Genomic DNA, 25750 nt, shown 5'->3' on the forward strand with positions numbered 1-25750 from the left:
AAATTCAAAGATGTCTATTTAACTTTTTAACTTAATGTTTGTTTTTACGAGGCACAGTGCAATTCCTCTACACAGGCACCAACTGAAAACATCAGGGAATCAGCATTTCCACTTATCTTTCTGCCTGGAGCCTACCAGCTCCTCTGTTCCAGCTCATAGGCTATTACTATTATTTATCCCATTTCTTCGGACTCCTCCGTCACAGCCCGCAGCAACGCAGGTCCCCACCACATGCAACCGACTTGTTACCACGCACCTACTATGCGCCAGGCACGGCTTGTGACTGACAGCGCGTCCTGGCCTCCGCGACGGCCGGGCCTCGGCCAGCCGGACGCACCGGTGCTGCCCGACGCCCGCCCCGCTCGGCGACCCGCACACAGTAGGCGCTTCTCCGGGCGGCGCGCGCGCCCCGCCCCGCCCCGCCCCCGCTCCAGGAAGTGCGGGGGCTCCAGCCGCCCGGCCGGCCTCGATGCATTCTGGGAAAGCAGCAGCACCAGGTCCAAGATGGCGGCCAGCAGGAGGCTGATGAAGGTAAAAGCCATTCTCCGGCGCCGGCCGGGCGGGGAGCGACGCCCCGGGCCCCCGGCCCCCACGGCGGGCCTGGGTTCCTCGAGGGGGGCGTCTCCCCCCGGCCTCCTGCTCTGCGTGGCCCCTGCCGGCGGCCCCCCCCCCCCCCCCGGCGCTCGCGGGTTGTGGGAGGTAACGGGGACGCCTAGGCCGCAGCCTGGGCGGGAGCGCCAGGCCGCGCGGGGAGCCGCCACCGCCGCCGCCGCCGGCTCCTGGGTTTGGCCCTCGGGGGCTGGGGGCGTCCACGCCGGCCTGGTTCCCCGGATCCAGCGCGGCGTCTTCCCCGCCTCCCCCAGCTCCCTCGCGGAGGCCGCGGACCGGGCCGGGGGCGCCGTTCATGGCGGGTGCCGGGTCAGGAAGGCCCCAAACCGGGCGGCCGCGGGGGGAGGCCCCGGCGCCGGAGCCCCGGCCGAGGGCCCGAGCCGCCGCGCCCTGGGCCGCCACGCTCTGGGCTGGGAGACCCGCTTGGGCGGCCCGCAGCTTGGGAGGCCCGGGAAAGGGTGTGGGGGGGTGCGTGTGAGCTCGGACTGGGGACGGAAGGAGGCCGCCGCGCTGCCAAAGTTAAGGTCAGGTTGTCGGTGGGCCGGTGAAGATTGCGCAGGGTCCCAGCACGCTGTCTCCTTGTGACTGCGGGACCACACAGCGGGCAAGTTCCAACTCCGGGAAGGCGTGCGGTGGGCGCCCTGCTCGCCGTGTGGTTCTGTCCCCTCCCCGGTTGCTTCCCTGTCCACCTCTTAGTCATCACGGTCTCCTCCCCCCCCCCCCGCCCCTAGGAAGCAAAATGGCATTTTTTTGGGGGGTTGGGGTGGGGGCGGGGAGGGAGGTGGTTGGCTTGAGCCGTTGGAATCAAGCCGGGCCAAAGTTTATTTAGAAAAAAAAATAACAACAACAACTTGGTACACGTACTTTGGATCTTGAATGCGGCCGGGTTGCCTGCTCGCTAAGGGGCTCTCCTTCGGTGAGGCTTCACAGCTGTGAAATGGGCTGAGTTCTTTGGCCGGGGGAGGGGGAGGGGACGGTGGGATCTCGCCGACCCCTGCCCACGTTTGTGATTCGGCTGTAGGGGGTGCACAGGGCCGGAAATGATTAAAAAAAATCAATAATAAAAAAGAAGACCTGAAAGGGAAAACAGTGTGGTCCTTGGCAGACCCGTGGTTGGGCTTGGGGGGTCCCAGCCTTTCAGCCCTCTGGCTGAGTGAGAGTGCCCCTCCGTCTTTTGTTCACCGAGGGCCAGAGAGGACGGGTAACTCTTTATAAAACAGAGTGTTAGCGCAAAGGGAGCTCAGGAGAGCGCAGACCCCCGCCATCCGCCATCCTACTCCCAGATGCTGTCATCGGGGAAACCCTGGGCTTGAACTTCGGGAATAAATGTCTCGCGTGCGTACGTTGCTTGCTCATCTCATTGAGATGACTGGCAACCATACCTGTGTCTCCCAGGTGCCCTCCCCAGCGCTCTGCATCGACCCTTCTCTTTATGGGCACCAGAGTGCCCCCCCCCCCAGCAAATATTTGACCCTTTCGCTCTTGTTAAAAAGACCTCTGTGGGTTTAGTGACCTCAGCAGTTAATCCTAACCTCTTACTAGGCAGGCCAGTCCTTTTCTTAAGACTGCCTAAAAAGCAGTGTGTTCGGCCTCACCCACCCTGGCCTATGGTGTCCTCCCCTGGGCACCTGGACACGGCACCCTCCATCTCCCCTGGCATGTACGGTGTGGCCTTCTGTAGTTGGTGCTCACGTTCAGTGACGTCGACCTTGTGCTCCCCATGTTCCTTAATGAGAAAAGTCAAGGCAGATTTGTTGGCCTGTCCCAGTTTTCCTAGTTGGGGAGAGAAAGCTGTGATCTGGCTCAGTTCTGCCTGACCCCAAACCAAAAGCCTCCGGCTGGTGTTCATTTGCTGTGCGCTGCTGCTGTTCCTGAGAGTGGCTGCCTGGTCACTTTCAGGCCAGTCCTTAGGCTGGACTCTAATGCAGCCGCTCTGGGAGCCCCCACCCCCACCACCATCCACCTTCAAAATGAGTTGTTTCCTCCTTCAGTGACCACAGGACTTTCTTTATGTTTCTCTTTGAACCCTCCTGGTGATCTGATTTGTGTTACAGACTTGTCTTTCCTGCCTGAGTTCTGAGTTCCTGAAGGGCAGGAGTCTTGACCTAGTTCTTCCTGGTATCCCCCTAATTCAGCCCATTTGACCCAGTTTGGAATCCCCCGGCTCTCAGGGGTCTGAGAGGGGACTAACTATGGTATTTAAATTATTTGTTTCAAAAAAAAAAAAAAAAAAAGAGCTCAGAAAAAAGGAGGTAAAGTTCACTAAGTGCTCAGAGTGAATGTATTGTCACCTTTGTTTTCACAAATGAGGAAATTGTGAGGTTCAGATAGGTTGAGAAGTGAAATAGTAGACAGTAGTGGGGAGAGATAAGACACAAAACCTCCCTGGCTCTGGCTCCATGCCCCTTGTCACCTTGCCTCCTTTTCTGCATGCAGGAGTGTGTCTAGTTTCGTAAGGTGTGGGTGGGAATTCCTTCAGTTCATTGGGGTTTTGTCTTGGAGAGCAGTGTGAAAGGGGGATGAGCATGTGCCATAGCAGATTGACTTGATGCTGGCGTGCTGTATCAGAGCACTTGGTTCAAGTTCCAGCTGCTCTGCTTCTCGTTCAGCTCCCTGCTAATGTGCCTGGGAAGGCAGCTAATGATGACCCAAGAATTTGGACCCCTGCACCATGTGGGAGATACAGAGGAAGTTCCTGGTTCCTGGCTTTAGCCTGGCCCAGACTTGGCTTTTGTGGCCATTTGGGGAGTGAACCAGCAGATGGAAGACCTCTCTCCCTGTCTCTTCCCCTGCTTCTGTTGCTTTGCTTTTCAAATAAATAAATAAATAAATAAATATATATATATATATATATATTTAAAAAAACAACATAGGAATATAAATTATTTTTTAAAAATTTTTAAAAAATTGTTTTCTTTGAAAGTCTATGGTATGCTGGTTCACTCCCCAGATGGCTGCAGGCCAGAAGCCAGGAGCTTCTTCCAGGTCTCCCATGTGGGTAGCAGGGGCCCAAGCACTTGAACTTCCTCTGCTGCTTTTCCAAGGGCATTAACAGGGAGTTAGGTCGAAACTGGAGGACTCAGACTAGTGCCTGTATGGGATGCCGGAGTCACAGGTGGCTTTACCCGCTATACCACAACACCAACCCAGAAATAAAAATTATTGATGCAGGTTAATCAGCAGGGTTAACCAACAGTCTTTCAGTTCATGGAGTGGAAATAATAAAAGGGATTTTGATGGTGAAAAATTGGAGCTTATTTCCTAGAACAATGCCTTTAGACATAGTAATCAAACAGATGTTGAATTATCAGGTTAATGACATCTTAAAGAACTTGAGTTTCCCCAAGAAATCTTTTCCAGGACACTCCATAGGGAGTGTCTGTAGAAACTGTGGATACATTATTAAAAGTAGCATGATTTGCATGTGTAAGGCTGGGAAGTAATTTTAGGCAGAGTGAGTATGATAAAGTTTTAATTTAAAAAAACATTTGCCAAATGGGTTAACCTCTTTCAGAGCCCTTTTTAGGAATTACAATGTTAATAAAACAGGAAATATGGTTTAATTTGGAAGCAGCTAATTCAGCAGTGGTAGCAACAAGTGGATTGTAGCCACTGCCTCTGTTGGGGGCAAAGGGGGGGGGGAATAGATACAAAAGCCAGAAAGGAAACCTGTGTGTGGTGCTTAGGGAGGCACGTCCTTGTCTTATAATCTCTGCAACCCGGCAGTACACGTTGCCGCCAAGGGCCCTCTGGCTGAGTAGCGTCTCAGAATGGCTCTTCTCAGATGGGAAATGTGTGGATTTAGAGGGAGGGAGGTAACGTTTTATGAGTTATTATGGCATGCTGTATAGATAAGGAATTGAGATTTGTAGCATCCTTTTAATGCTATTTAAATAATGTTCGCTCAGAAATACATATTGGTGTCCTGAGTCTTGAATCCCACGTGAGTAGCAGGAGGAATGGCCAAATAACAGTCCATTCCTTGGAATTCATTGCACTAAGCACTGAGCTAGTTTGCTCTTGAGTACAGGCTTATATTCTCTGAGGTTGGGTAATTAACATAATAGAGCAATGAGTGTGTCCTGTAGTTGTGTCAGGAGGTGAGAGGAGTTTTACATGTGATGATATGCCAATGTATGTGGCCAGAATCCATTTTGGGAATAGATTTTGGGGCTTGGGGAACTGGGGTAAGCATTGCATCTTTCCTACTAAGTTCATGCATTCCTATAAGTTGGGATTAATTTAGACTTCCTTAATGATACTGCTTGTAAACATTTCTTTAGTGAAAGAGAATTTAGAGGTGGCCCAGCATGGTAGTGTAATGGGTCAAGTTTCAACTTAAAGTGCCAGCATCCCACGTGGGTGAAAGGGTGTGTTTCTGCTGCTCCACTTCCAATCCAGCTCTCAGCTAATGCACCTGGGAAAGCAGAAAATGCCCCAAGGAGCCCTGCCACCTGTGTGGGAGGCCTCCATGGCATTTCAGGCTCCTGGCTTCAATCTGATCAGCCCTGGCTGTTGCAGCCATTTGGGGAGTGGATCAACTGATGGAGGACATCTCTCTCTGTGTATCTCTTTCTCTCTCTGTAACTCGGCCTTTTGAATAAAATAAATCTTGGTGTGGGGGGGAGAGGCTTGGGGCCGGAGCTGTGGCGAAGTGAGTAAAGCCACTGCCTGCAGTGCTGGCATCCCGTATGGGAGCTGGTTTGAGATGCGGCTGCTCCACTTCCGATCCAGCTCTCTGCTATGGCCTGGAAAAGCAGTAGAAGATGGCCCACGTCCTTGAGCCTCTGTACCTGCGTGGGAGACCTGGAAGAAGCTCCTGGCTTTGTATTTGCTCAGATCCGGCAGTGGCAGCCAACTGGGGAGTGAACCAGAGGATGGAAGACCTTTCTCTCTCTCTGCCTCTCCTTCTCTCTCTGTATCTCTGACTTTCAAATAAATAATCTTTTAAAAAATACATAAAAAGAGGCTACTGATTTAGCTATTATTATAGTACATCACTTGAAAGTATTCTTCTATTTTAAAGTATTCCTAAATGTTCAAGAGGCATTTCTGGGTCTTTTGCTGCAGCAGTAAATTAGGAATTAAAGTATTGAGAACACAGCGACATCGCCCCTGCACCCAAACTCTGGTATCCAGCTGCCCCGAGAGCATTGGAATGGCGCAACGACCTGTAGCCTTCCAAGTGCAAGCTCACCTCCTGACTCCGGGGGCCTTCACTGCTCCTGTCTTGTCTGAGTTAGTGGTCTAGTTTCTCTACCCAGTTGTCTAAGGGAAGACCCAGGGAGTCCGGCTCTCGCCACCTATCAGGTTCTTCTGAACCGTGCTCTGCTTCTCTCCCGTCTGTGAGAAGACCCCTGCATCGGCTTCCTCGGCAGTCATCCTGTCCTGTGCACATTCCAAAATCCCTAACTGCTGGTGCATCAGAGTAGTGTGTGGAGCCCGAGAGAAATCAGAGAAATGCCTGCAGGTAGGCCCTGCGCTCAGAGATGGGGACCCAATGGAGCAGGGTGGGGCAGAGGCTTAGACTCCAGATTAAAGTGTCCATGTCTGGGGGCTGGCGTTGTGCCGTAGTAGGCTGACCTCTGCCTACAGTGTCAGCATCCCATATGGGCTCTGGTTCATGTCCTGGCTGCTCCTCTTGATCCAGCTCTCAGCTAATGTGCCTCGGAAAGCAGTGGAAGATGGCCTAAGCACCTGGGCCCATACACCCATGTGGGAGACTGGAAGAAGCTCCTAGCTTTGGATTGGCTCAGCTCCGGCCTTTGCGGCCATTTGGGGAGTGAACCAGCAGATGGAAGATCTTTCTCCCCCTCTCTCTCTCTCTGTCTCTCTCTCTCTCTCTCCTCTCTTAACTGTACCTCCAATAAATCTTTTTTTTTTTTTTAAGAATTATTTTATTTATTTGAAAGAGTTACACAGAAAGAGGAGAGGCAGAGAGAGAGAGAGAGGTCTTCCATTCCGCTGGTTCATTCCCCAAATGACCGCAATGGCCAATGCTGAGCTGATCTGGAGCCAGGAGTTTGTTGTGGGTCTCCCACGCAGGTGCAGGGGCCCAAGGACTTGGGCTGTCTTTTACTGCTTTCCCAGACAATAGCAGAGAGCTGGATTGAAGGATTGAAGAGAAAAAGCTGGGACTTAAACCAGCGCCCATATGGGGTGCTGGCACTGCAGGCTGAGGCTTTAACCCACTGCGCCACAGTGCCAGCCCCCAATTTTTTTTTTTTTAACATTTATTTATTTATTTGTTTGAAAGAGTTATACAGAGAGAGAAGGAGAGCCAGAGAGAGAGAGAGGTCTTTCATTCTGCTGGTTCACTCCCCAATAGGCCGCAACGACCAGAGCTGTGCTGATTCCGAGTCAGGAGCTTCCTCCAGGTCTCCCACGCAGGTGCAGGGGCCCAAGGACTTGGGCCATCTTCTACTGCTTTCTTAGGCCATAACAGAGAGCTGAATCGGAAGTGGAGCAGCTGGGACTCAAACCAGTGCCCATATGGGATGCCGGCACTGCAGGTGACGGCTTTACCCACTATGCCCCAGCCCCTCAAATAAATTTTACAAACAAATAAACAAATGTTCTGTTCCTTAGCATGCAATCCAGAGACAGATGTCTTCTGTCCACTGGTTCACTCTCCAAAAGCCCAAAACAGCCATGGCTAGGCCAGCCAGGAGCCTGGAACTCCATCTTAGGTCTTCCCCGGGGGGAGCAGGAACTCAGGTACTTGGCCATCAGCTGCTGCCCTGCCAGGCACTTTGCAGCTGGATTGGAAGCAGAGGTGCAGGCCTCAAACCTGCACTCCGAGAAGGGATATGGCATTTATGGCGCAGTGGTGGCTTAATCTGTTGTGCCACGGTTCCCACCTCATGTGTCTTTCGAGCTCTGAGCTCCGTAGCCTCTTTCCCCCCACTTGCCTGTGAAGTCTCCTGAACACAGCGTGCTTTGCGCTTTCTGGGTCTCTCGGTTGACTTTCCTGTCTCTCTGTAGAGGGTGACTTCTTGTCCTGTGGGACTCCAGGGAGAAAATGGCATACTGCTGGTGCCAAGAAATCCTGCCCTGTCCACCGAGTGCTGGACACACGCTGACTGAGGAAGAGAGGGAAGGAAGAGCCCTCTGACATGGGGAGGGGTGGGCCTTGGCCTGGCTTTGCTTTCTTTTTTTCTTTTTTAAGATTTACTTTTTTTTTTTTTTTTTTTTTTGAAAGAGTTATAGAGAGAGGTAGAGACAGAGAGAGAGAGAGGTCTTCCATCTGCTGGTTCACTCCCCAGATGGCCACTGAAGCCAGGAGCAAGGGCCAAAGGACTTGGGCCATCCTCCTCTGCTTTCCCAGGTACATTAGTTGGGAGCTGGATTGGAAGTGAAGCAGCTGGGGCTGGATCAGTGCGCATATGGGATTGCTGGCACTGCAGGCCAGGGTTTTAACCCGCTGTGCCACAGCAACAGCTTCTTGGCCTGGCTTTTTTTTTTTTTTTTTTTTTTTGACAGAGTTATAGACAGTGAGAGACAGAGAAAGGTCTTCCTTCTTTTGGTTCACTCCCCAAATGGCCACTATGGCTGGCGCTTCGCCGATCTGAAGGCAGGAGCCAGGTGCTTCCTCCTGGTCTCCCATGCGGGTGCAGGGGCCCAAGCACCTGAGCTATCCTCCACTGCCCTCCCGGGCCACAGCAGAGAGCTGGACTGGAAGAGGTGCAACCAGAACTAGAACCCGGCGCCGCAGGTGGAGGTTTAACTGAGTTAAAGGCGCTGGCCCCTTGGCCTGACTTTTTAACAATGAGTGGGGTTCCAGTCATTGAATGGACTGGTGGCCAGTCGGGTAGAGTCTCTCTCATCCCCTGGATGGCTGTGGGCAGTCCTCTGAGGAGCCCCGGGAACGGTAGAATGCTGGCTTCTGACCTTGTGCTGTCCCTTCCTTGGGTTTAGTTAGGCCAGCTCCCGAGGCGCTTTCCAGAAGCACTGGGGAGCTGGCCTGGATTTAGCCTGGGCTGGCCTGTCAAGCACACCTGGCTCCCCCAGAACTAGCAGTCCCTCCTGGAGGCCAACCCCTGGAGGAGCCCCCTCTCCACAGACGACAGAGCTGATACTTGTAAAGATAGGTGGCAGAGAGCTGCCCCGCAGCTGTTAGGGTTCAGCTGCGTTGTGCAGGAGAGAGGGGGCAGGCCCCTTGGGTGCTGGGCCTGTGTGTCTCTGGTAGCCAGCCCAGCCTGTCTGTTCTTGGGAGACTTAGATGAACCTTTCTCTCCCCCCACAGTAGCAAAGTGGGAGGAAAGGGGCTTCCATCTGGGGCAGGGCAGAGGTATTAAGAGCTCAGGGCCTGGAGTTTGAATCCTGGGCCTCTGAGGACTTAGCTGGGAGCTGCTTGAAGATGCTGCCGGGAGTGGACAAGCTGTGTCCTGACGCAGTGAGGGGAGCCGCCAGCAGCAGAGGAGGGTTGGGAGGAGTGAAGGGAGGTGATGCCGAGAGGATGGTGTCAGGGTGGGCGTGACCTCAGTGCTGTGCCAGGGCTTTGCTCACCTGCCCTGCTTTGTACCTAGCAGGGAAGAGTTTCTGGGGCTGCTGTGTGAGTGTTTCTTTGTTTAAAAATATTTACCTTTGGGGCCTCTGCCTGCAATGCCGACATCCTATTGGGTGCCGGTTGTGTCCTGGCTGCTCCACGTCCAATTCAGATCCCTGCTAATGGCCTGGGAAAGCAGCAGAGGATGGTACCAGCACTTGGGCTCCTGCTACCCACATGGGAGACCAAGAAGAAGCTCCTGAGTCCTGGCTTCGGCCTGACCCAGCCCCTGCCATTATGGCCATGTGGGGAGTGAACTATCGAACGGATGACCCCTCTCTCTCTCTCTCTCTCTTCCCCCTCCCCCTCTTCCCCTCCCCTCCCTCCCCCTCTCCCTCTCCCCCCTCCCATAATCCTCCCTGTCTGCCCGCCCATAACTTTGAGTTTCAAAAAAGTAAATCTTTAGGAAAAAATGTTACTTTGTCCAGCAAAATTGCAAAACTCTTGAGTTCAGAATGTCTTGGAAGTGTTTCAGGATCTTACCCTGTATGTTTTCTCTTCCTGTGATGTCATGGTGTCCAAAGAAGAGCACAGGTGCTGTGGAAGACACCAGAAAGTGCTGAGCTAGGGTGGTGGGTGAAGGGTGGAGACCATGCTTGATTAAGTAGTTGCAGCCCCAGAAGTAATATTGTTGCTTTCTGTCATCTTTTTCAGCCTTGGAGCAGAAAGTTGCTTCTGGTGGCTGTTGGTTTCTTCTCCTGGCCCTTGCTCCAGTCCTTTTAGATTTCTAGAACTGGCAGGGGGCCTGGAGAGAGGATGCAGGGTTGGTGTCCATTTATAGGTGAGGCGGCTGAGGCCAGCGGCACCCACTGCCAGGCGTCAGTGCTCCCGGGGTCATGCTCCTGCTGTTACACGGCTGCTCTTGGTTCTTCCGGTGTGACAGGGTGGGGAGTGGGAGGATTCACTGCAGGTAAGGGGGCTGCTTGGGTTTCACCCTGTTTTGGCAGCTGCATGTCCGTGTTGATCGTAGCTCTCTGCCCTCCACTGTCTTGTCAGACTTTGGCTTGCTGCCTTAGCATAGTGGAGGAGAGGAGGAGATGGTGTTTTGACAGTCCCCAGCCTAGCAGGCTCATTTGCAGCCTCAGCAGTCGCTGCTGTCAAAGCCTGTGCATGTGGCGTGGCAGTGTTGTGTGTGCTTCTGAGGGGGGCGGCCGCAGCAGAACCCAGCGGTTGTGCCTCCGTGCCCTTTGTGCAGCGCTTTGCGAATGCCCGCTTCAGCCGGGCTCCCAGAAGGGGCGCCGCGTGTTTGGCGCCGGCTGTTCCCTTTTGTTCCCTCCACCTGTGTCACATTTTGTGTCCCTGGTTCTGCTGTGGATGGGTTTGAAGAGCTTGACGCTCCAGCCCTCGAGGAGCTGTTAGCCTGGTGGGGCACTGGACTCTAGAGTGTGAGGAACCCCGGAATGCCAGACACATACCCATGTTCAGAGGGAGGCAGAGACACGTTCCAGGAGCTGGCATGAGAGCTTGGCCGTGCTTGCCGGTGGGGAGGGGCAGGAGGGGTAGGGAGCAGAGTGCCTGTGCAGCCTCTGATACCTGGGTTTAGACTTGCATTGAGCCTCTGCTGAGGCTTCTCTTGTGTCCTCTTCCCACGACCTTGGGGTCTCTTGTTGATTTCTGCCTTTGACTCATTTGTGTTGTCAGTTTGAGCCTTGTGTCCTACTTTCTAGAAAGAGGATGGTAAAACAACCCCACAGCGTACTGACGCTGACCGAGTGTGTCAGCCGTGGTGGTGACTAGGCAGGAGTGTCAGTCCGCACACTGTGACCTGTGGAAGGGGTTGTGTGTGGGCCTAGCTTCCTCCTGCTTGGCGGAGGCTTGGTTGAAACGAGAGGATTGTGGTCCAGGGCTCTGATACCTGGGCTTAGACTTGCATTGAGCTGGCTCGTGTTAAACCATGGTTCAGTGTCATTGCCAGCAGTTGTCTCATGCAAGCTTGGAAAGTTTGCATTTCTGTAAAAATTAGTTGCTTTGACAGTCATGCAAAAGCAGGGAGTAGCTGTTTCAAATTTTTATTTTTTAAAAAGAAATATAATCATTATTTATTGCACCTTAAATCTTTTTCCTTATTTAATCAGTACCGACACAGAACATACCAAGACTTGGCCCTAAACCACTATATGTTCCCTTAGTTTCTATGGTTAACTCATTGCCCAAATGTTGACTCAAAGAAACAGCCACTCTCTATTAGTGAGCCAAAGCCAAAGGAGTTATATTTAATAAAGTAGTTGATTTATTTGTTTCAAGTGGTTAACTCCCTATTGGTTGTGAAGGTGATATTTGATAGTGGTACTCTACTTCGACTGAAGGCAGACCCCTGGCTCCATCTGCCACGTTCTGGATGGGAGGGGCCCAGAAGCTTGATGCCTAGCCGTGACGGGTTGGGGAGAATACTGCATGTGTTCCTGCTTCCGGCATGCTCACGTCGGGATGTACGCTTTCAGAGCAGGCTCGGTACCCACCCACCCCCATCCCCCATCCTGCAGGGAAGCAGCACCAGTGTGGGCTGTTTCCTGTGGACGTGTTAGCTGCCTAACCCACTGCTTTGCGTGGCTCAAATATTCATAGAAGAGAAGTTTCAGCTCTAGTCCTGGGCTGCTCTGTGCAAGTTCTGTGACCTGGGCCTTCCTGAATGTTGATCTTATCAACTGCACTTCGGGCCAGTAGGCCTGCCTTGCCCGTTTCGGGGGTGTGGTGAGGCTCCGCTCACGTCCCACGTGCTGGGAACTGTCTGCCGGGAACTGTCAGCAGTGGAGAGGGTTGTTGTAATTGGCCACTCCTCCTGCTTCCCTAGCATCTCTGTGTTTCTGGTCTTGGTTGGAATCCTGAAGGTGATGATACGAAACGGGTGCCCTGGAGAGGAGTCCGCTGGTGGTGTGCTGGTAGCCTTGTATTTCAGATCAGTTGTGAGAGCTTTGTGCTAATCAGAAACATAGTCCTTTCTAAATTAAGACCACCTGAGTTCTGGTATAGGCTGTCGACACCATATGTTTATGTCTTGTTACGTGGAATAGAGGATGTTTGTTGGTGTCTTGACATCATCTAAGATTTTAAGAAATGCGATAGGCCGGCGCTGCAGCTCACTAGGCTAATCCTCCACCTTGCGGCGCCGGCACACCGGGTTCTAGTCCCGGTCGGGGCGCCGGATTCTGTCCCGGTTGCCCCTCTTCCAGGCCAGCTCTCTGCTATGGCCAGGGAGTGCAGTGGAGGATGGCCCAGGTGCTTGGACCCTGCACCCCATGGGAGACCAGGAAAAGCACCTGGCTCCTGGCTCCTGCCATTGGATCAGCGCGGTGCGCCGGCCGCGGCAGCCATTGGAGGGTGAACCAACGGCAAAAGGAAGACCTTTCTCTCTCTCTCTCTGTCCACTCTGCCTGTCAAAAAAAAAAAAAAAAAGCGATACAGTTATGGAAAGGAATGAAAGTCACATGAATTGAATACCTTTGAGGTGTGCCAGATAGTTTTTTAAAAGATTTATGTATTTATTTGAAAGACAGAGCATCAGAGAGAGAGAGGGAGAGACAGAGATCTTCCACCCATTGGTTCACTTTGTGGGTGGCCACATCACTCAGATCTGGGCCAGGCTGGAGCCAGGAGCCAGGTCTCACACGGGGGTGTCGGGGGCCCAAGTGCTTGGACTATCATCTGTTGCCTTTCCAGGTGTAGAGTCCTATGAGGAGGATTATGTACAAATTTTTTTCAAAGATTTTATTTATTTATTTGAAAGGCAGAATCAGGGAGAGACAGATCTTTCATCCACTGGTTCACTCGGGTGCAGCTTTCACAGGCCATAGCAGAGAGCTGGATTGGAAGAGGAGTAGCCAGGACACAAACTGGCACCTATATAGGATGCTGGCACTGCAGGTGGAGGCTTAGCCCACTACGCCATGGTGCTGGCTCCTGTACAATTTTTTAGTAAGACAGGTGGAATGAAGGATGGGGCCAGGGTGGAGCCTTAGCCCGTCTGACTTCAGCGGCCTCCGCCCCCGCCCCCCCCCCCCCGTTTTTTTTAAGAAGTAAATAAGGAGACAGAGTTCACATCCACTGATTCACTCCCCAAAGGCCCGCAGTACCTGAGACTGGACCTGGCTAAAGCCGGGAGCCAGCATTTCAAACCAGGTCTACCACGTGGGTGCCAGGTACCCAGCTATTTGAGCTGTCACCTGCTACCACGTCCTAGGGACTGCATTAGCAGGAAGCTGGAATTGGGAGTGGTACCTGAACTTGAACCCAGGAATGGTGATATGAGATGTGGGTGTCCCAAGCAGTGGCTTCCCACAGGGCTTTGCTCTTCTAGTCCCCTGGTGATCTGGCAGTCAGGGAAGCAGCCACCTACACCAAAAACATCATTTCTGTGTCTGTCTGTTATCTAAAGTTAATGTTGAAAATGGATGCAATTGGAATATTCTGATCTTATTGCCTCTAAGAACCTTCGGAACAGGTAACACAATAAGCAATAAGGTAAGCAATAAGAGAAAAAAATTTGGAGCCGGTGCTGTGGTATAGTGGGTAAAGCCACCACTTGCAGTGCCATCATCCCAGATGGGTGATGATTCAAGTCCCAGCTGCTCCACCTCCAATCCAGCTCTCTGCTATGGCCTGGGAAAGCAGTGGAAGATGGCCCAAGTCCTTGGGCCTCTGCACCTGTGTGGGGAGACCCGGAAGAAGCTCCTGGCTCTTGTCTTTGGATTGGTCTAGCTCCAGCCCTTGCGGCCAATTGGGGAGTAAACCAGTGGATTGAAGACCTCTCTCTCTGCCTCTCCTTCTCTCTGTTAACTCCAACTTACAAATAAATAAATAAAACTTTTTAAAAAAAGAGAAAAATTTTGAGAGACACACAGAGGGAGAAACCTGCCATCCTGGTTCATTTGCCAGTAGCGCACAATGGCAGGTGCTGGGGAGTGAAGGCAGGAGTTGGGAATTCAGTCCAAGTCTCCCATGTGGGTGGCAGGAACCCAATTACTTGAGCCATCACTACTGCCTTCTAGGGTCTGCATTAGTATAAAGCTGGAGTCAAGAGCTGGAACTGGGTATTGAAGCCATGTATTCCAACATGGGATGTGAGTGTCTTACTCCTTAGGCTAAATGCACACCCTAGCATTCACTTAAAAAGAAGATTCAAGGGCTGGTGCTGTGGTGCAGCAGGTTAATGCCCTGGCCTGGAGCGCCAGCATCCCATATGGGTGCCAGTTCTAGTCCCGACTGCTCCTCTTCTGATCCAGCTCTCTGCTATGGCCTGGGAAAGCAGTGGAAGATGGCCCAAGTGTTTGGTTCCCTGCACCCACCTGGGAGACCTGGAAGAAGCTCCTGGCTCCTGGCTTCAGATTAGTGCAGCTCTGGTCGTTGTGGCCAATTGGGGAGTGAACCATCTGATGGAAGATAACCCCCCACCCCGCCACCTCTCCTTCTCTCTCTGTATAACTCTGACTCTCAAATAAATAAATAAATCTTTAAAAAAAAAAAAAAGGAGAAGAAGAAGAATATTCAAGACAACTTCTGGATTTCTGTGACCACAGCCTTGTTGCAGTTAGAGGCATTTTTTCCCTTCCTTCCATGGTCCGAGCCCAGTTGGTTCAGAGCTTGTAACAGTGACACACAGGGCCCCGATTTCTTCCTTGCTAGAAGACTGGGTGGGGGCTGGCCTTCGGCGCAGTGTGTCAGGCTGTCTTGGCACCATGTCAGGGTGCCAGTTTAAGTCCTGGCTCCTCTGCTTTTGATCCAGCTTCCAGCTGATGTGCCTGGGGAGACCGCCAATGGCAGCCCAAGTATTTGGGTCCCTGACACCAATATGGGAGACCTGGATGGAGTTTCTGGCTCCTGGCTTCAACCTGACCCAGCCCTGGCTATTGCAGGCATTTGGATTTGGAGAGTGAAACATAAGATGGAAGTTCCCTGTTTCTTCCTCTGTCATTATTTTTGAAATAAATTGGGAAGGGGGGGGTGAGAGGAGGAAGCTTGTGTGCTGTGAGCACGGTGGTTCTTAAGTAGGGGTGCAGGTCACGGTCACCAGGGCAGCATGTCCCAGACACAGGCGCCCAGGCTGCTTTGGCAGTTGATACAGTAGGTTCCGAGTAAGGACCCGGTGCCTGCCAGTCTCTCCCCTTGCCTTCTCCTTCGTTGCCTAGGGACATTACCCAGCCCCTCTTGGGGGTCAGAGTGTGCCTGATTGAGAGTCCTGACCTGACACTGACAGCCCCCTGGTGCTGTCGAACACTCCAAACTCGTTCCCTTGCTGTCTCCCTGATTGTGGTTTCTTCCTTCGGTGTGTCTGCGCCCAAGCTGCCTGTCTGGCAGTCCTTTCCCTGTCCTGCAAGCTTCTAGGGCGTCGTAGCGCAGCTCCTTTGATCCATCCTCAGCAGCTGGGAAGGCGGCGTGAAGCTTCCCCTTCTGCGGCTCCTTGGGGAACCCAAGGACCTTGTCCAGTTTGCCAGTGTAACGTGATGGCCCTGAATGTGCTTGTTTACTGGGTGACGGGTTGTTCTCTGCGCATCTGCCCACCTCCTGCGGCACTGACTCTGGAAGAGGCTCAGAGGGCCTCTGGTGGTTGGTTTCTTTTCTAACATTTTTATTTGTTTTCATTTTGTTTGAAAGGCAGACAGAAACAGAGATCTTGCATCCATTGGTTTACTCCCCAAATGTCTGCAACATCTGAGGCTAGACAATGCTGACACCAGGATCCCAGAACTCAATCCAAGTCTCCCGTGTGGTGGCAGGGACCAAGCTGCTTGAGCTATCACCTGTTAACTCCCAGGGTACCCATTAGTGGGAAGGTGGAATCAGAAGTGGATCTGGGACTTGAACCCAGGCACTTAGGTATGGGGATATCCCAGGTACCTTTTAATGATTTTATTTTTATTTATTTTATTTTTTTAAGATGTATTTATTTGAAAGTCAGAGTTATACAGAGATAGAAGGAGAGGCAGAGAGAGAGAGGTCTTCCATCTGCTGGTTCACTCCCCAGTTGGTCGTAACGGCCGGAGCTTTGCTGATCTGAAGCCAGGAGCTTCTTCTGGGTCTCCCCAGCAGGTGCAGGGGCCCAAGGACTTGGGCCATCTTCCACTGCTTTCCCAGGCCATAGCAGAGAGCTGGATCGGAAGTGGAGCAACCGGGTCTCAAACCAGCACTCATATGGGATGCCTGCACTGCAGGTCAGGGCATTAACCCGCTGCGCCACAGCGCCGGCCCCTTTATTTATTTTAGAGGTAGCGTTAGAAAGAGAGAGAGAGAGAGAGAGAGAGGAAAAAAGGTCTTCCACTCCCCAAATAGCTGCAACAGCCCGAGTTGGGACGATCTGGAGCCAGGAGCTTCTTCTGGGTCTCCCACATGAGTGCAAGGGCCAAGCACTTGGGCCTTCTTTTGCTTTCCCAGGTCATTAGCAGAGAGCTGGATTGGAAGTGGAGTAGATGAAACACAAACTGGTGTCCATATGGGATGCCGGCACTGCAGGCGGAGCGCCAGCCTGCTCCGCCACAGCGCCGTCCCTTCAAGTACCTTTTAACTACTGTACCAAATGCCTGCCCCTCTGGTGGGTACTGTCTGACAGGCCTGCCTAATGGCTGCCATTCTTCTCCACCCATTTTATATGGAGTGATAGGGCAACCTGCTGCCCCTTGGTCAGGGAGCTTGAGCCACGTGGGTGTGCCATTAAATGCTAGAAGGTTCTGACACAGGGCCAAAAGCCATCTGGGATAACCAGCGACTTCCTGGCCCTGCTGCTGCTTACTTTTCTCACGTAAAAGGTCGACAGTCTTTGGCAGGTGAAACCTTTGATATCTGAAGGCAGTGTGGTATGACCTTTCAATCTCCAGGCCAGAAGTCCTTGGCCCTTTTGGTTGTTGCTGGCAGGACTTGGTCCTTGCATTTGTGCTGTCCCGAGCAGCCTCCGTCTGACACGGTCTTCAGCCTGGGCTGGCGGAGCTGGTTCTGAACAGCACAGCAGACATGAGACCTGGCGCAAACCTGGGCCAGCTAACCCCGCTGAGGCTCACATCCTGTGCCAGCTGAGGAGTTAAGGCTGGCAAGTCCTTAACTTGGACCCAAGTCCAGGTGTTCACTGCGTCTCCTGAAGAATTTCATTCTGTACCTGGGGTGGATGGTGTCGAGGCTGCGCTGAGTCCTTCCCGTGTTCCAAGAGCGTTTGCCCCTTTCCCTGGTGTGTAATACTTGACTGCTTCTGTTTGGTACCTACTGGGCTGACTGCAGCTGCTGGTTCTCCAGCTGTTCAAGCAGTCTCTCTGGGGCTTTTGGATCCACCCTCCACTCATCTGTCTTCTCCGTAAATAACCTGATGGCTCTTGAGAGAATTGAGCGTCATTTGTAGCCAGGCTCAGGGGCTTCTTAGAAGAAGACATTTGAGAGAGTCCTTGGAAGACGGGTAGGTTTTGGGCCACAGGGCAGGGATAGAAAGGGCAGTTGGGAAGGTCATTCCAGGAGCCATCCTGAGAAAGGGTGTTGAGGGAAGAAATCACCAGGTCAGTGTGGTGGCACAGAGCACACTGCTCGCTTGGGCTGCATCATGGGTCTTGGCTGGGATTCCTTGGATGTGGTTCCTGCTGTTTTTAGGGGGAAGAAGAGTCATCTAGTTCATATGGGTTCCTTAAAGAGCGCCATGACCAAAAACTTGTTAAAAATTGTTGGGTCCTGAGAGATTCTCAATCCTGATCTGGCATTGGGATTACTGGGAAGTGTTTTGTTTTGTTTTTAGTTAATTTATTAGAAAGGCAGAGTTAGAAGGAGAGACAAAGAGAGAGATCTTTCATCCACTGGGAGAGATCTTCTATCCTCTGGTTTACTCCTCGAATGGCTGCAATGGTTGGGACTGGGCTAAGCTGAAGCCAGGAGTTTAGAAATTCATCTGGTTCTCCCACATGGGTACAGGGGCCCAAGCATTTGGGTCATCTTTCACTGCTTTCCCAGTATGTTAGCAGGGAGCTGGATCAAAAGTGGTGTATGCGGGACTCGAACCAGCTGCCGTGTGGGATGCTGGCACTGGAGGTGGCAGCTGAACCCACTGGGCCACAGAACTGGCCCCATACCCGGGGAGGTTTTGAGCAGTAATTTTCTAGGCCCCGTCACAGACCCATTAAAAATGGGAGAGAGAGAGACAGAAGGACAGACATACTTTTTGGGACTGCTTTGCCCACCCACGCAGTGCTGGGCATGCACAGCGGCCACCTGCTCTCCTGCCCCCTCTCAGGACTTGGGGCAGCTGGCTGCAGCTCTCCTGTTGCTGCTGGCAGAGCTCTTAGGTGGTGGTCCCTTTCCGCTACACTGCGCACATTGCCTCACAGTAGGCCTGCAGCTCCCTGGGCTGGGGTTTGGGGTATGGGCTATTTCTCTTTAGAAGAGCTGGGCAGCACCCCTCCCTCTGCTGAAGTCTACTGCTGGGCTCAGAAAGGACCTCGTTTTAAGGACTGCTGTTCTCTTGCGGCTGTGCTGCTTGGCCTGGCTGGGACCAAGGGAGGGGACGCACGAGCTGGCTGGTTGTTCTTTCCTTGGAGCTCTCCTTGGGCTGTCAGCATTGCGCCATCAGCCCTGAGCAGCTGACCTGGAGCTGCCTCCTGCACCAAGTGGAACCGAAACAAGCCTTTGTGGGAGCCTATTTGGTAAGCTCTACGTTCTTGGCTTCCGTCTTCCCGATTCTTCTAAAGCTGGGCCCCTCTTCTGGGTCTCAGTTGTTGGATCCTTCCATCATGTTTTTTCCCCAGAAGCCTTTTATTTAAGGTATACAAACGTCATGCATTTCATAAATATGTTAGGAACATAGTGATTCTTCCCACCATACCCTCCCTCCCACCCGCACTCGTGCCCTTCCTCTTCTCTCCTATTTTCATTCTTTCTTTTTACCCATCATTCGTTAATATCCTTTTGAATTCAAACTCTGAACTTACATTGATTTCTTTGCCTTCCTCCCCCAGGGCTTTGGTACCAGGACTATTCTCAGGGGCACGGTTTTACTTGAGTGTTTGCCATTTTGAAGCTTTGTGTCGTCATCATGCCTTTTGGGGGCTCAGATCTTCACAGGGAACCTGTCTTTTCTCTGAAATTAGTCCATGTTCTCTACTTTGTTTTCGTGGGTGGAGGCATGATTGGCATTTTGGGCTGAACAGTTCCTGCCTGCAGGGCTGACTTGTGCAATGGAGGACTTTTAGCATCCTGGCCACTGATAGTGCCAGTGGCTGTCAGCCGAGGCTCTAGAGGACGTTGGGAAACTGGGTGGGGTGGTGTTACAGTGCCTGGCATCTGTCTCATGGGCAGGGCTCCGGATGCTCAAGTGAGGGTCCTGTTGGGAAATTCTCTACTGCTGTGGGATGAAGAAGAAAGGGCTGATTTGTTAGCTTGTTTCAGTTTTTCTCTCTTCTGTTCCTGGTTATTGGTTAGAATTGTATGCAGAGGGGTGGGGGAGGGTGGTGAGCAGGCCTTGACATTGCAAGGTAAGTTAAGACTGTATCGGCCGGCGCCGCGGCTCACTAGGCTAATCCTCCGCCTAGCGGCGCCGGCACACTGGGTTCTAGTCCCGGTCGGGGCGCCGGATTCTGTCCCGGTTGCCCCTCTTCCAGGCCAGCCCTCTGCTGTGGCCAGGGAGTGCAGTGGAGGATGGCCCAGGTGCTTGGGCCCTGCACCCCATGGGAGACCAGGAAAAGCACCTGGCTCCTGCCATCGGATCAGCGCGGTGCGCCGGCCGCAGCGCGCCGGCCGCGGCGGCCATTGGAGGGTGAACCAACGGCAAAGGAAGACCTTTCTCTCTGTCTCTCTCTCTCTCACTGTCCACTCTGCCTGTCAAAAAAAAAAAAAAAAAAAAAAAAGACTGTATCCGATAACCGTAGTCTAATGGCAGCTTGCCTTTCTGTTCTCTGGCCAGGGCAGGTATGGTTTAGGCTCACCAGCTTTTTTTTTTTTTTTTAAAGATTTATTTTTGTTTATTTGAAAGACAGAGGTAGAGAGAGAGAGAGAGAGGTCTTCCATCCGCTGATTCACTCCCCAGATGGCTGCAATGGCTGGAGCTGAGCCAATTGAAAGTCAAGAGCCAGGAGCTTCTTCTTGGTCTCCCACATGGGTGTAAGGGCCCAAGGACTTGGGCCGTCTTCTACTGCTTTCCCAGGCCACAGCAGAGAGCAGGATTGAAGTGGAGTAGCTGGGACTCGAACTGGCACCCATATGGGATGCCTGCTCTTCAGGCCAGGGTTTTGATCCACTGCACCACAGTGCCGGCCCCTCATTAGCTTTCATCTTTGTGTATCTCCCTAATGCCAAAGCACCCTTCAGCACCCTCCCTGCACCCCTACCCACAGTACTCACTGCTTCCTCTCCTTTCTCTTGAGCAAGAGTTTTTTCCTGAGCTGTTATAGTTGAGCCTCATCTTGTCATATTTTTGTAATTCTTGTGAAACTTAATGTTGTGTTTATCACCTGTACTTTATATTGTTGGTATGTGGATTTATGATGCCACAAAAGTATATTTAGATTGGTCGGCACCGCGGCTCACTAGGCTAATCCTCTGCCTGCGGCGCTGGCACCCCAGGTTCTAGTCTCAGTCGGGGCGCCGGAGTCTGTCACGGTTGCTCCTCTTCCAGTCCAGTTCTCTGCTGTGGCCTGGGAAGGCAGTGGAGGATGGCCCAAGTGCTTGGACCCTGTACCCTCATGGGAGACCAGGAGGAAGCACCTGGCTCTTGGCTTCGGATCAGCATGGTGCGCTGGCTGCAGTGCACCAGCCGCAGAGGCCACTGGGGGTTGAACCAACGGAAAAGGAAGACCTTTCTCTCTGTCTCTCTGCCTGTCAAAAAAAAAAAAAAAAAAAAAAGTATATTTAGATTGAAAAAGATCCATTATTTATCTGAAAGGTGCAGAGTGACATAGAGAAAGATCTTCCATCTGCTGATTCACTCTGCAGATGACCACAACCAAAGCCAGGAGCCAAACACACCATCCCTGTCTCTCACATGGGTGGCAGGGGCCCAGGTACTTTTTGGGCTGTCTTCTGCTTTCCAAGGTGCATTAGCAGGGAGCTGGATCAGAAATGGAGCAGCCAGGACTCAAAATTGATGCTGTGATGTGAATGCTGGTATTGCAAATGGCAGCTTAACCTGCTGTGTGATGGTGCTGGCCCCCTATTTAGATTTTTTTAAAACTTATTTTCTTAGGACTGGTACTGTGGCACAGTGGCCTAAAGCCCTGGTCTGCTGCTCCACTTCTGATCCAGCTCTTGGCCTGAGAAAGCAGTGGTGTATAGCCCAAGTCCTTGGGCCCCTGTGCCCATGTGGGAGACCTGGAAGAAGCTTCTGGCTCCTGGCTTCAGATCAGCTCAGCTCCGACTGTTGCGGCCATTTGGGAGTGAACCAGTGGATGGAAGACATCTCTCTCTACCTCTCTCTGTAACTCTTTCAAATAAATCAAATCTTTTTTAAAAAGTTATTTTCTCCCACAAACATTGAGTGTCATTTTCTAATACTTCCTTTTTAAAAAAAAATTTTATTTTTAAAGATTTATTTATTGTGGCTGATTCAGCTTCTGCTAATGCGCCTGGGAAAAGCAGCAAAAATTGGCCCCAAGTGCTTGGTCCCCTCACCCGCGTGGGAAAACTGAATGAAACTCCTGGCTCCTCCCTTCCACCTGGCCCTAGCAGAGAGCTGGATCAGAAGGGCAGCAGCCAGGACACTAACCAGTACCTATATGGGATGCCAGCACTGCAGGCGGTGGCTACACCTGCTACACCACAGCGCCAGCCCTTGTTTTTTAAAGATTTATTTATTTTGAAAGAGTTACACACAGAGATCTCTTCCATCTGCTGGTTCACTCTCCAAATGGCCTCAACTGCCGGGACTGGGCCAGGATCAGAAAGTGGAGCATCCAGTAATTGAACTGGATGCTATGGGATGCCTATGCTGTAGCCAGTGGGTTAACCTGCCACACCACAGCACTAGCCCCCAAAATACAACTTTGATACACATTTATAGAAAATCTTTTTCATGCTAGGTCTGTTTTTTCTCCTCCCAAACCCCAGCTTCCCACTTGCTCACCTGGTCATTAGGCAGATATTTGGGGACCTCTGTGTTAGGTCCTGCAGTCGTGGGGCATCCTGATCCCTGTCTTCACACCTGGCCTGGTTGGGGATGGGGACTTAGTGTGGGTCTGCCCAGGATTTATAATCCCCTGGGGAGTGTTCCCAGTGAGTCCTGGGCAGTAGCAGGTAGCCCTTGCATGCCTGCTTTCTCTCCTGCAGGCTCAGAAACAAGGCCCCCGCTGGGAGTCACAGCCCCTATTGCTAGCACCTGGCAGTGCCTCCTCCTCAAGCTGTGTAGCTTGTTAAAAATCCCCATGTTCAGGGCAGGCAACATAATACAATGTTAACACGATGGGTTAAGCCACCACTTCTGATACCTGCATCCCATATTGGAGTGCCAGTCCAGTTACCTGCTGATTCACCTGGAAACAGCAAGTCATGACCAAGTACTTAAGACCTGCAGCCCACATGGGAGACCTTTTATGGAGTTTTTGGCTTTGGCCTGGCCCGGCCTTGGCTGTTGCAGCTGTTTGGGGAATGAACCAGCGAATGGAAGCTTTCTCTCTCTCTGCTGCTTTTTCTTGCTCTGTCATTCTGCCTTTCAAATACATAAGCCTGAAAAAAAAAAAAAAGAAAGAAAGAAAAAACTCCATGTTTAGGCTGTACACATACTTGCTGGCCCAGAATTTCAGGGCTGGGCCCAGGTCCAGGTGGTTGTGGAAGCATCTAGGGCTGACAGCAGTGACACCCTGTGGGAAGAGGTTCAGTGCCTGTCACCTGCCATGAAACCAGTGTGTCCTGACTACTTTTTGCAGGTGTCCCATTAATGCACTCTCCTTCTTGAGCCACTTTGGGCCAGACATTTCTCAATCCTACAACCCAGCACCTGCAACACTGGATCTGCCCTGCCCCCCCCCCCCCGCCCTTTCCTCAGGAACTGTTCCTTCCATGCTGTCTAGCCCCAGTGTGTCTTACAGACTGCTGTGTGATGGGACTGTAGGGTGTGGAGGATCTTGTGGGCTTGACAGGGGGCTGGTGGGCGCCTAGCTGCCATTCTGAGCCTCAGCACTGCAAGAGGGGCCCTTCCCTTGCTGGAGGGTGTGTGGGTGGGGCCTGAGGGGAGGGCGCTGGGCAGAGGAGGTAGGCCTCAGCTGGGCAGTGCTCAGGCTGCAGAAAAGAAGACGCTTCGAGGTGGTGGCGGGTGCAGTCCTGCCCCTGGACAGGAGGCTGGGTGTGGCACTCCAGGTGTCCAGCATGGAGGAATGTTGGTGGTGCCGGTGCACAGGTGGGAGGGTGTAGGCTGTGCCGCCTGGGTTACAGCACACCAGCTGCAGGCTCACTCACAATGTTGGCCGACAGTGGGAAATGTCAGGCTGGTACACAGTTGAACAGTGAGTGACAGTCAAGTTCAAAGACAGCTCAGGCAGAGTTGTGAAGTAATTTGTCACAGTGCTCGTGGTTTTGGGTTGAAATGGCATTTGCCTCATCGGCTGGTTTATGTAATACCCCTCATGTTTGCAGGGAGGGCCTTGGCTCATGACAGAGTTCCCCCTCATTGTCTGCAGCTCTGGGTCTTGTTACTCCTGTTTTGCAGCAGTGAAGGTTTCTTGTCCCCTCCCCATCGCAACCTGGAAGGTCTCTCCGCCGTGTGCCTGTGCTTAGACTGAGTTTCTGAAATCACACTAGCAAGGATGGGTAGAAAGCTGTGTGGGGATGCGTTTACCTCTGCTTTACTGCTAGTTGCATTTTACTCATCTTTGCATTCTTAGTGTTCAGTGCATAGTCAGCCCTTACCAAATCTTGGTTGGAAGAAGTCAGGTTGTTAGCATCCTGGGTTAGCCCCTGCTCCGTAACTGCCCCAAGCAGGGGGCTGAGACTTGGTGACTCACCCAGAGAGGAGAGTAGTGCATCTGCAGGAGCACGGTCTTCCCCGTCCTGTTGAGAGGGTTCACCCAGGTGGGGGTCTGACTTGGTCTGGGGTACGGGTGCAGGCAGCGGCCTCCAGGAGGGCACCACGGAAGCTCCACGTCCCCTTAGCCAGATCAGGCGAGAGCTGTCTTCGCTTGCAGATTTTGTCGTTGGCGGTGTTTTCCCCTGGTTTGATTTGAGGGAGTCAGGAGGGATCTTAATATGTGGTGTTTTCCCCTATTTGACACCCCTTTATGCTTTGTTAATCAACAGGAGCTTGAAGAGATCCGCAAATGTGGAATGAAAAACTTCCGTAACATCCAGGTTGATGAAGCTAATTTATTGACTTGGCAAGGGCTTATTGTTCCTGTGAGTATTGAACACTTCCTCTTCTTATCAGACTGTTCTTTCAGGTGATGTGTGTGCTGCTGGGCTCACCTCTGCTCCTGAGTAGACCTATAGTTGAGGCGGCCACAGACGCACACACGAGTGGCTGTGGCTGCAGGGTGACAAGGCAGGGAGTAGGGTTGTGGCTTTGCACGGGTTTTATAAAGCTCCAGTGTTTCTGAGCTTTCCAGGTGTACTGTTCTCCACACAGGCAAGGGGGGTGTGTCTGCCCCTGCTAGTTCCTGTCTCCCCTGGCTTCTGGATGCCTGGTCTTGTCTACCAGGGCGAGACCTCCTCCTCTGGCCTCTCTTAGAGAAGGCAAGTGGTCCCGTTTGGTCTTTTGCTCTCCCCCTTGGTTTGATCTGAGTCTCTAAGCCCTGGGCACCTGCGTTCTGGGCCTCCTGATAGCCTTCAGCATGTGTCTCCTGTCTGCCTGCAGCCCAGTGGCCCTGGCCCAGGCCTCTGGCTCGCGCTGGACTTGGGCGTCCCCCGGCCTCACTACCCTCTTCCTTTCCTCTCTGTCCTTTGCTCTCACCCCTGCAGAGACTCGGCCTCCCCTTGGCTCTGATTTGCACTGTTTCTCAAAGCCTCTGAACCCGCTTCCCTTTGTGCACGGAGGACCTCGTGTCAGCTGTCACACCTGGCTCTGCAGCCCCGGTGCTGTGGCCCTTGCTTGTCTCCTGGGCCCTGGGGCCTGGGCAGTGTCCCAGCCTCCAGTCCTGTGGTCACTTCGGTACCTGCTTCTGTCCTGCTGCTGCTTCCTTCTCCCTCTTAAACAAGGGTCCTGTTTTGTACTTGTTCCAGCACTGCAGGTTGTGGTGCCGTAAAGACAGCCCACACTGTTGTCTCTGTCCTTGCCTTCTCTCCTGGAGCTGCCCCGTACCTGTCCATCAGGCGGCCTCACACGGACGTCGTGTAGCCTTCCAGCCACCCTGGCTCTCAGCTTCATCCTCTGCAGAGTGCTTCCTTCTTGCCTGGTCTTCCACTCCACCCGCCGTCTTTCTCCCCTGCTTTGCCCAAAGGAACCTCAGGCCCCTTCTCTGGGCCTGACCCTGTCCGCCATTGCTGTACCTAATGTTCTATTAATGGCAGGTTGGCTGCTTTGCCAGGACAGAGCCTAGAACATACTTATGTACATGTTTTCTTTGTGATGCTTGTTTTAGAGTTGTGCTTTTTTTTTTTTTTTTTTTTTTTTTTATGTTCTGGAACTTGGCCAGCAAATGTTAGATTTGTGCCTTATTTCCATAGTTGCGTGGATAACTGCAGACAGCTGTGCCCTGTGCTGAAATTTCTAAGTTCGGG

The 25750-nt window shown here is 52.4% G+C and overlaps 1 protein-coding gene across 1 annotated transcript in view; it reads left to right on the forward strand.

Moving 5' to 3' along the window:
- The first annotated feature begins 478 nt into the window (after positions 1 to 478).
- UBE2L3 (ubiquitin conjugating enzyme E2 L3) overlaps positions 479 to 25750 on the forward strand; it is a 52031-nt gene continuing 26759 nt past the window's right edge. Inside the window, exons 1-2 of the mRNA XM_051826744.3 lie at positions 479 to 531; positions 24335 to 24430. Coding sequence (XP_051682704.1) covers positions 505 to 531; positions 24335 to 24430 — 123 coding nt within the window. The 5' untranslated portion in view covers positions 479 to 504. The remainder of the gene's footprint in view (positions 532 to 24334; positions 24431 to 25750) is intronic.

Source organism: Oryctolagus cuniculus, chromosome 21 (assembly GCF_051225735.1).
Source record: "Oryctolagus cuniculus isolate XC-2025 breed Fujian yellow rabbit chromosome 21, ASM5122573v1, whole genome shotgun sequence".
Classification (NCBI taxonomy): Eukaryota; Metazoa; Chordata; class Mammalia; order Lagomorpha; family Leporidae; genus Oryctolagus; species Oryctolagus cuniculus.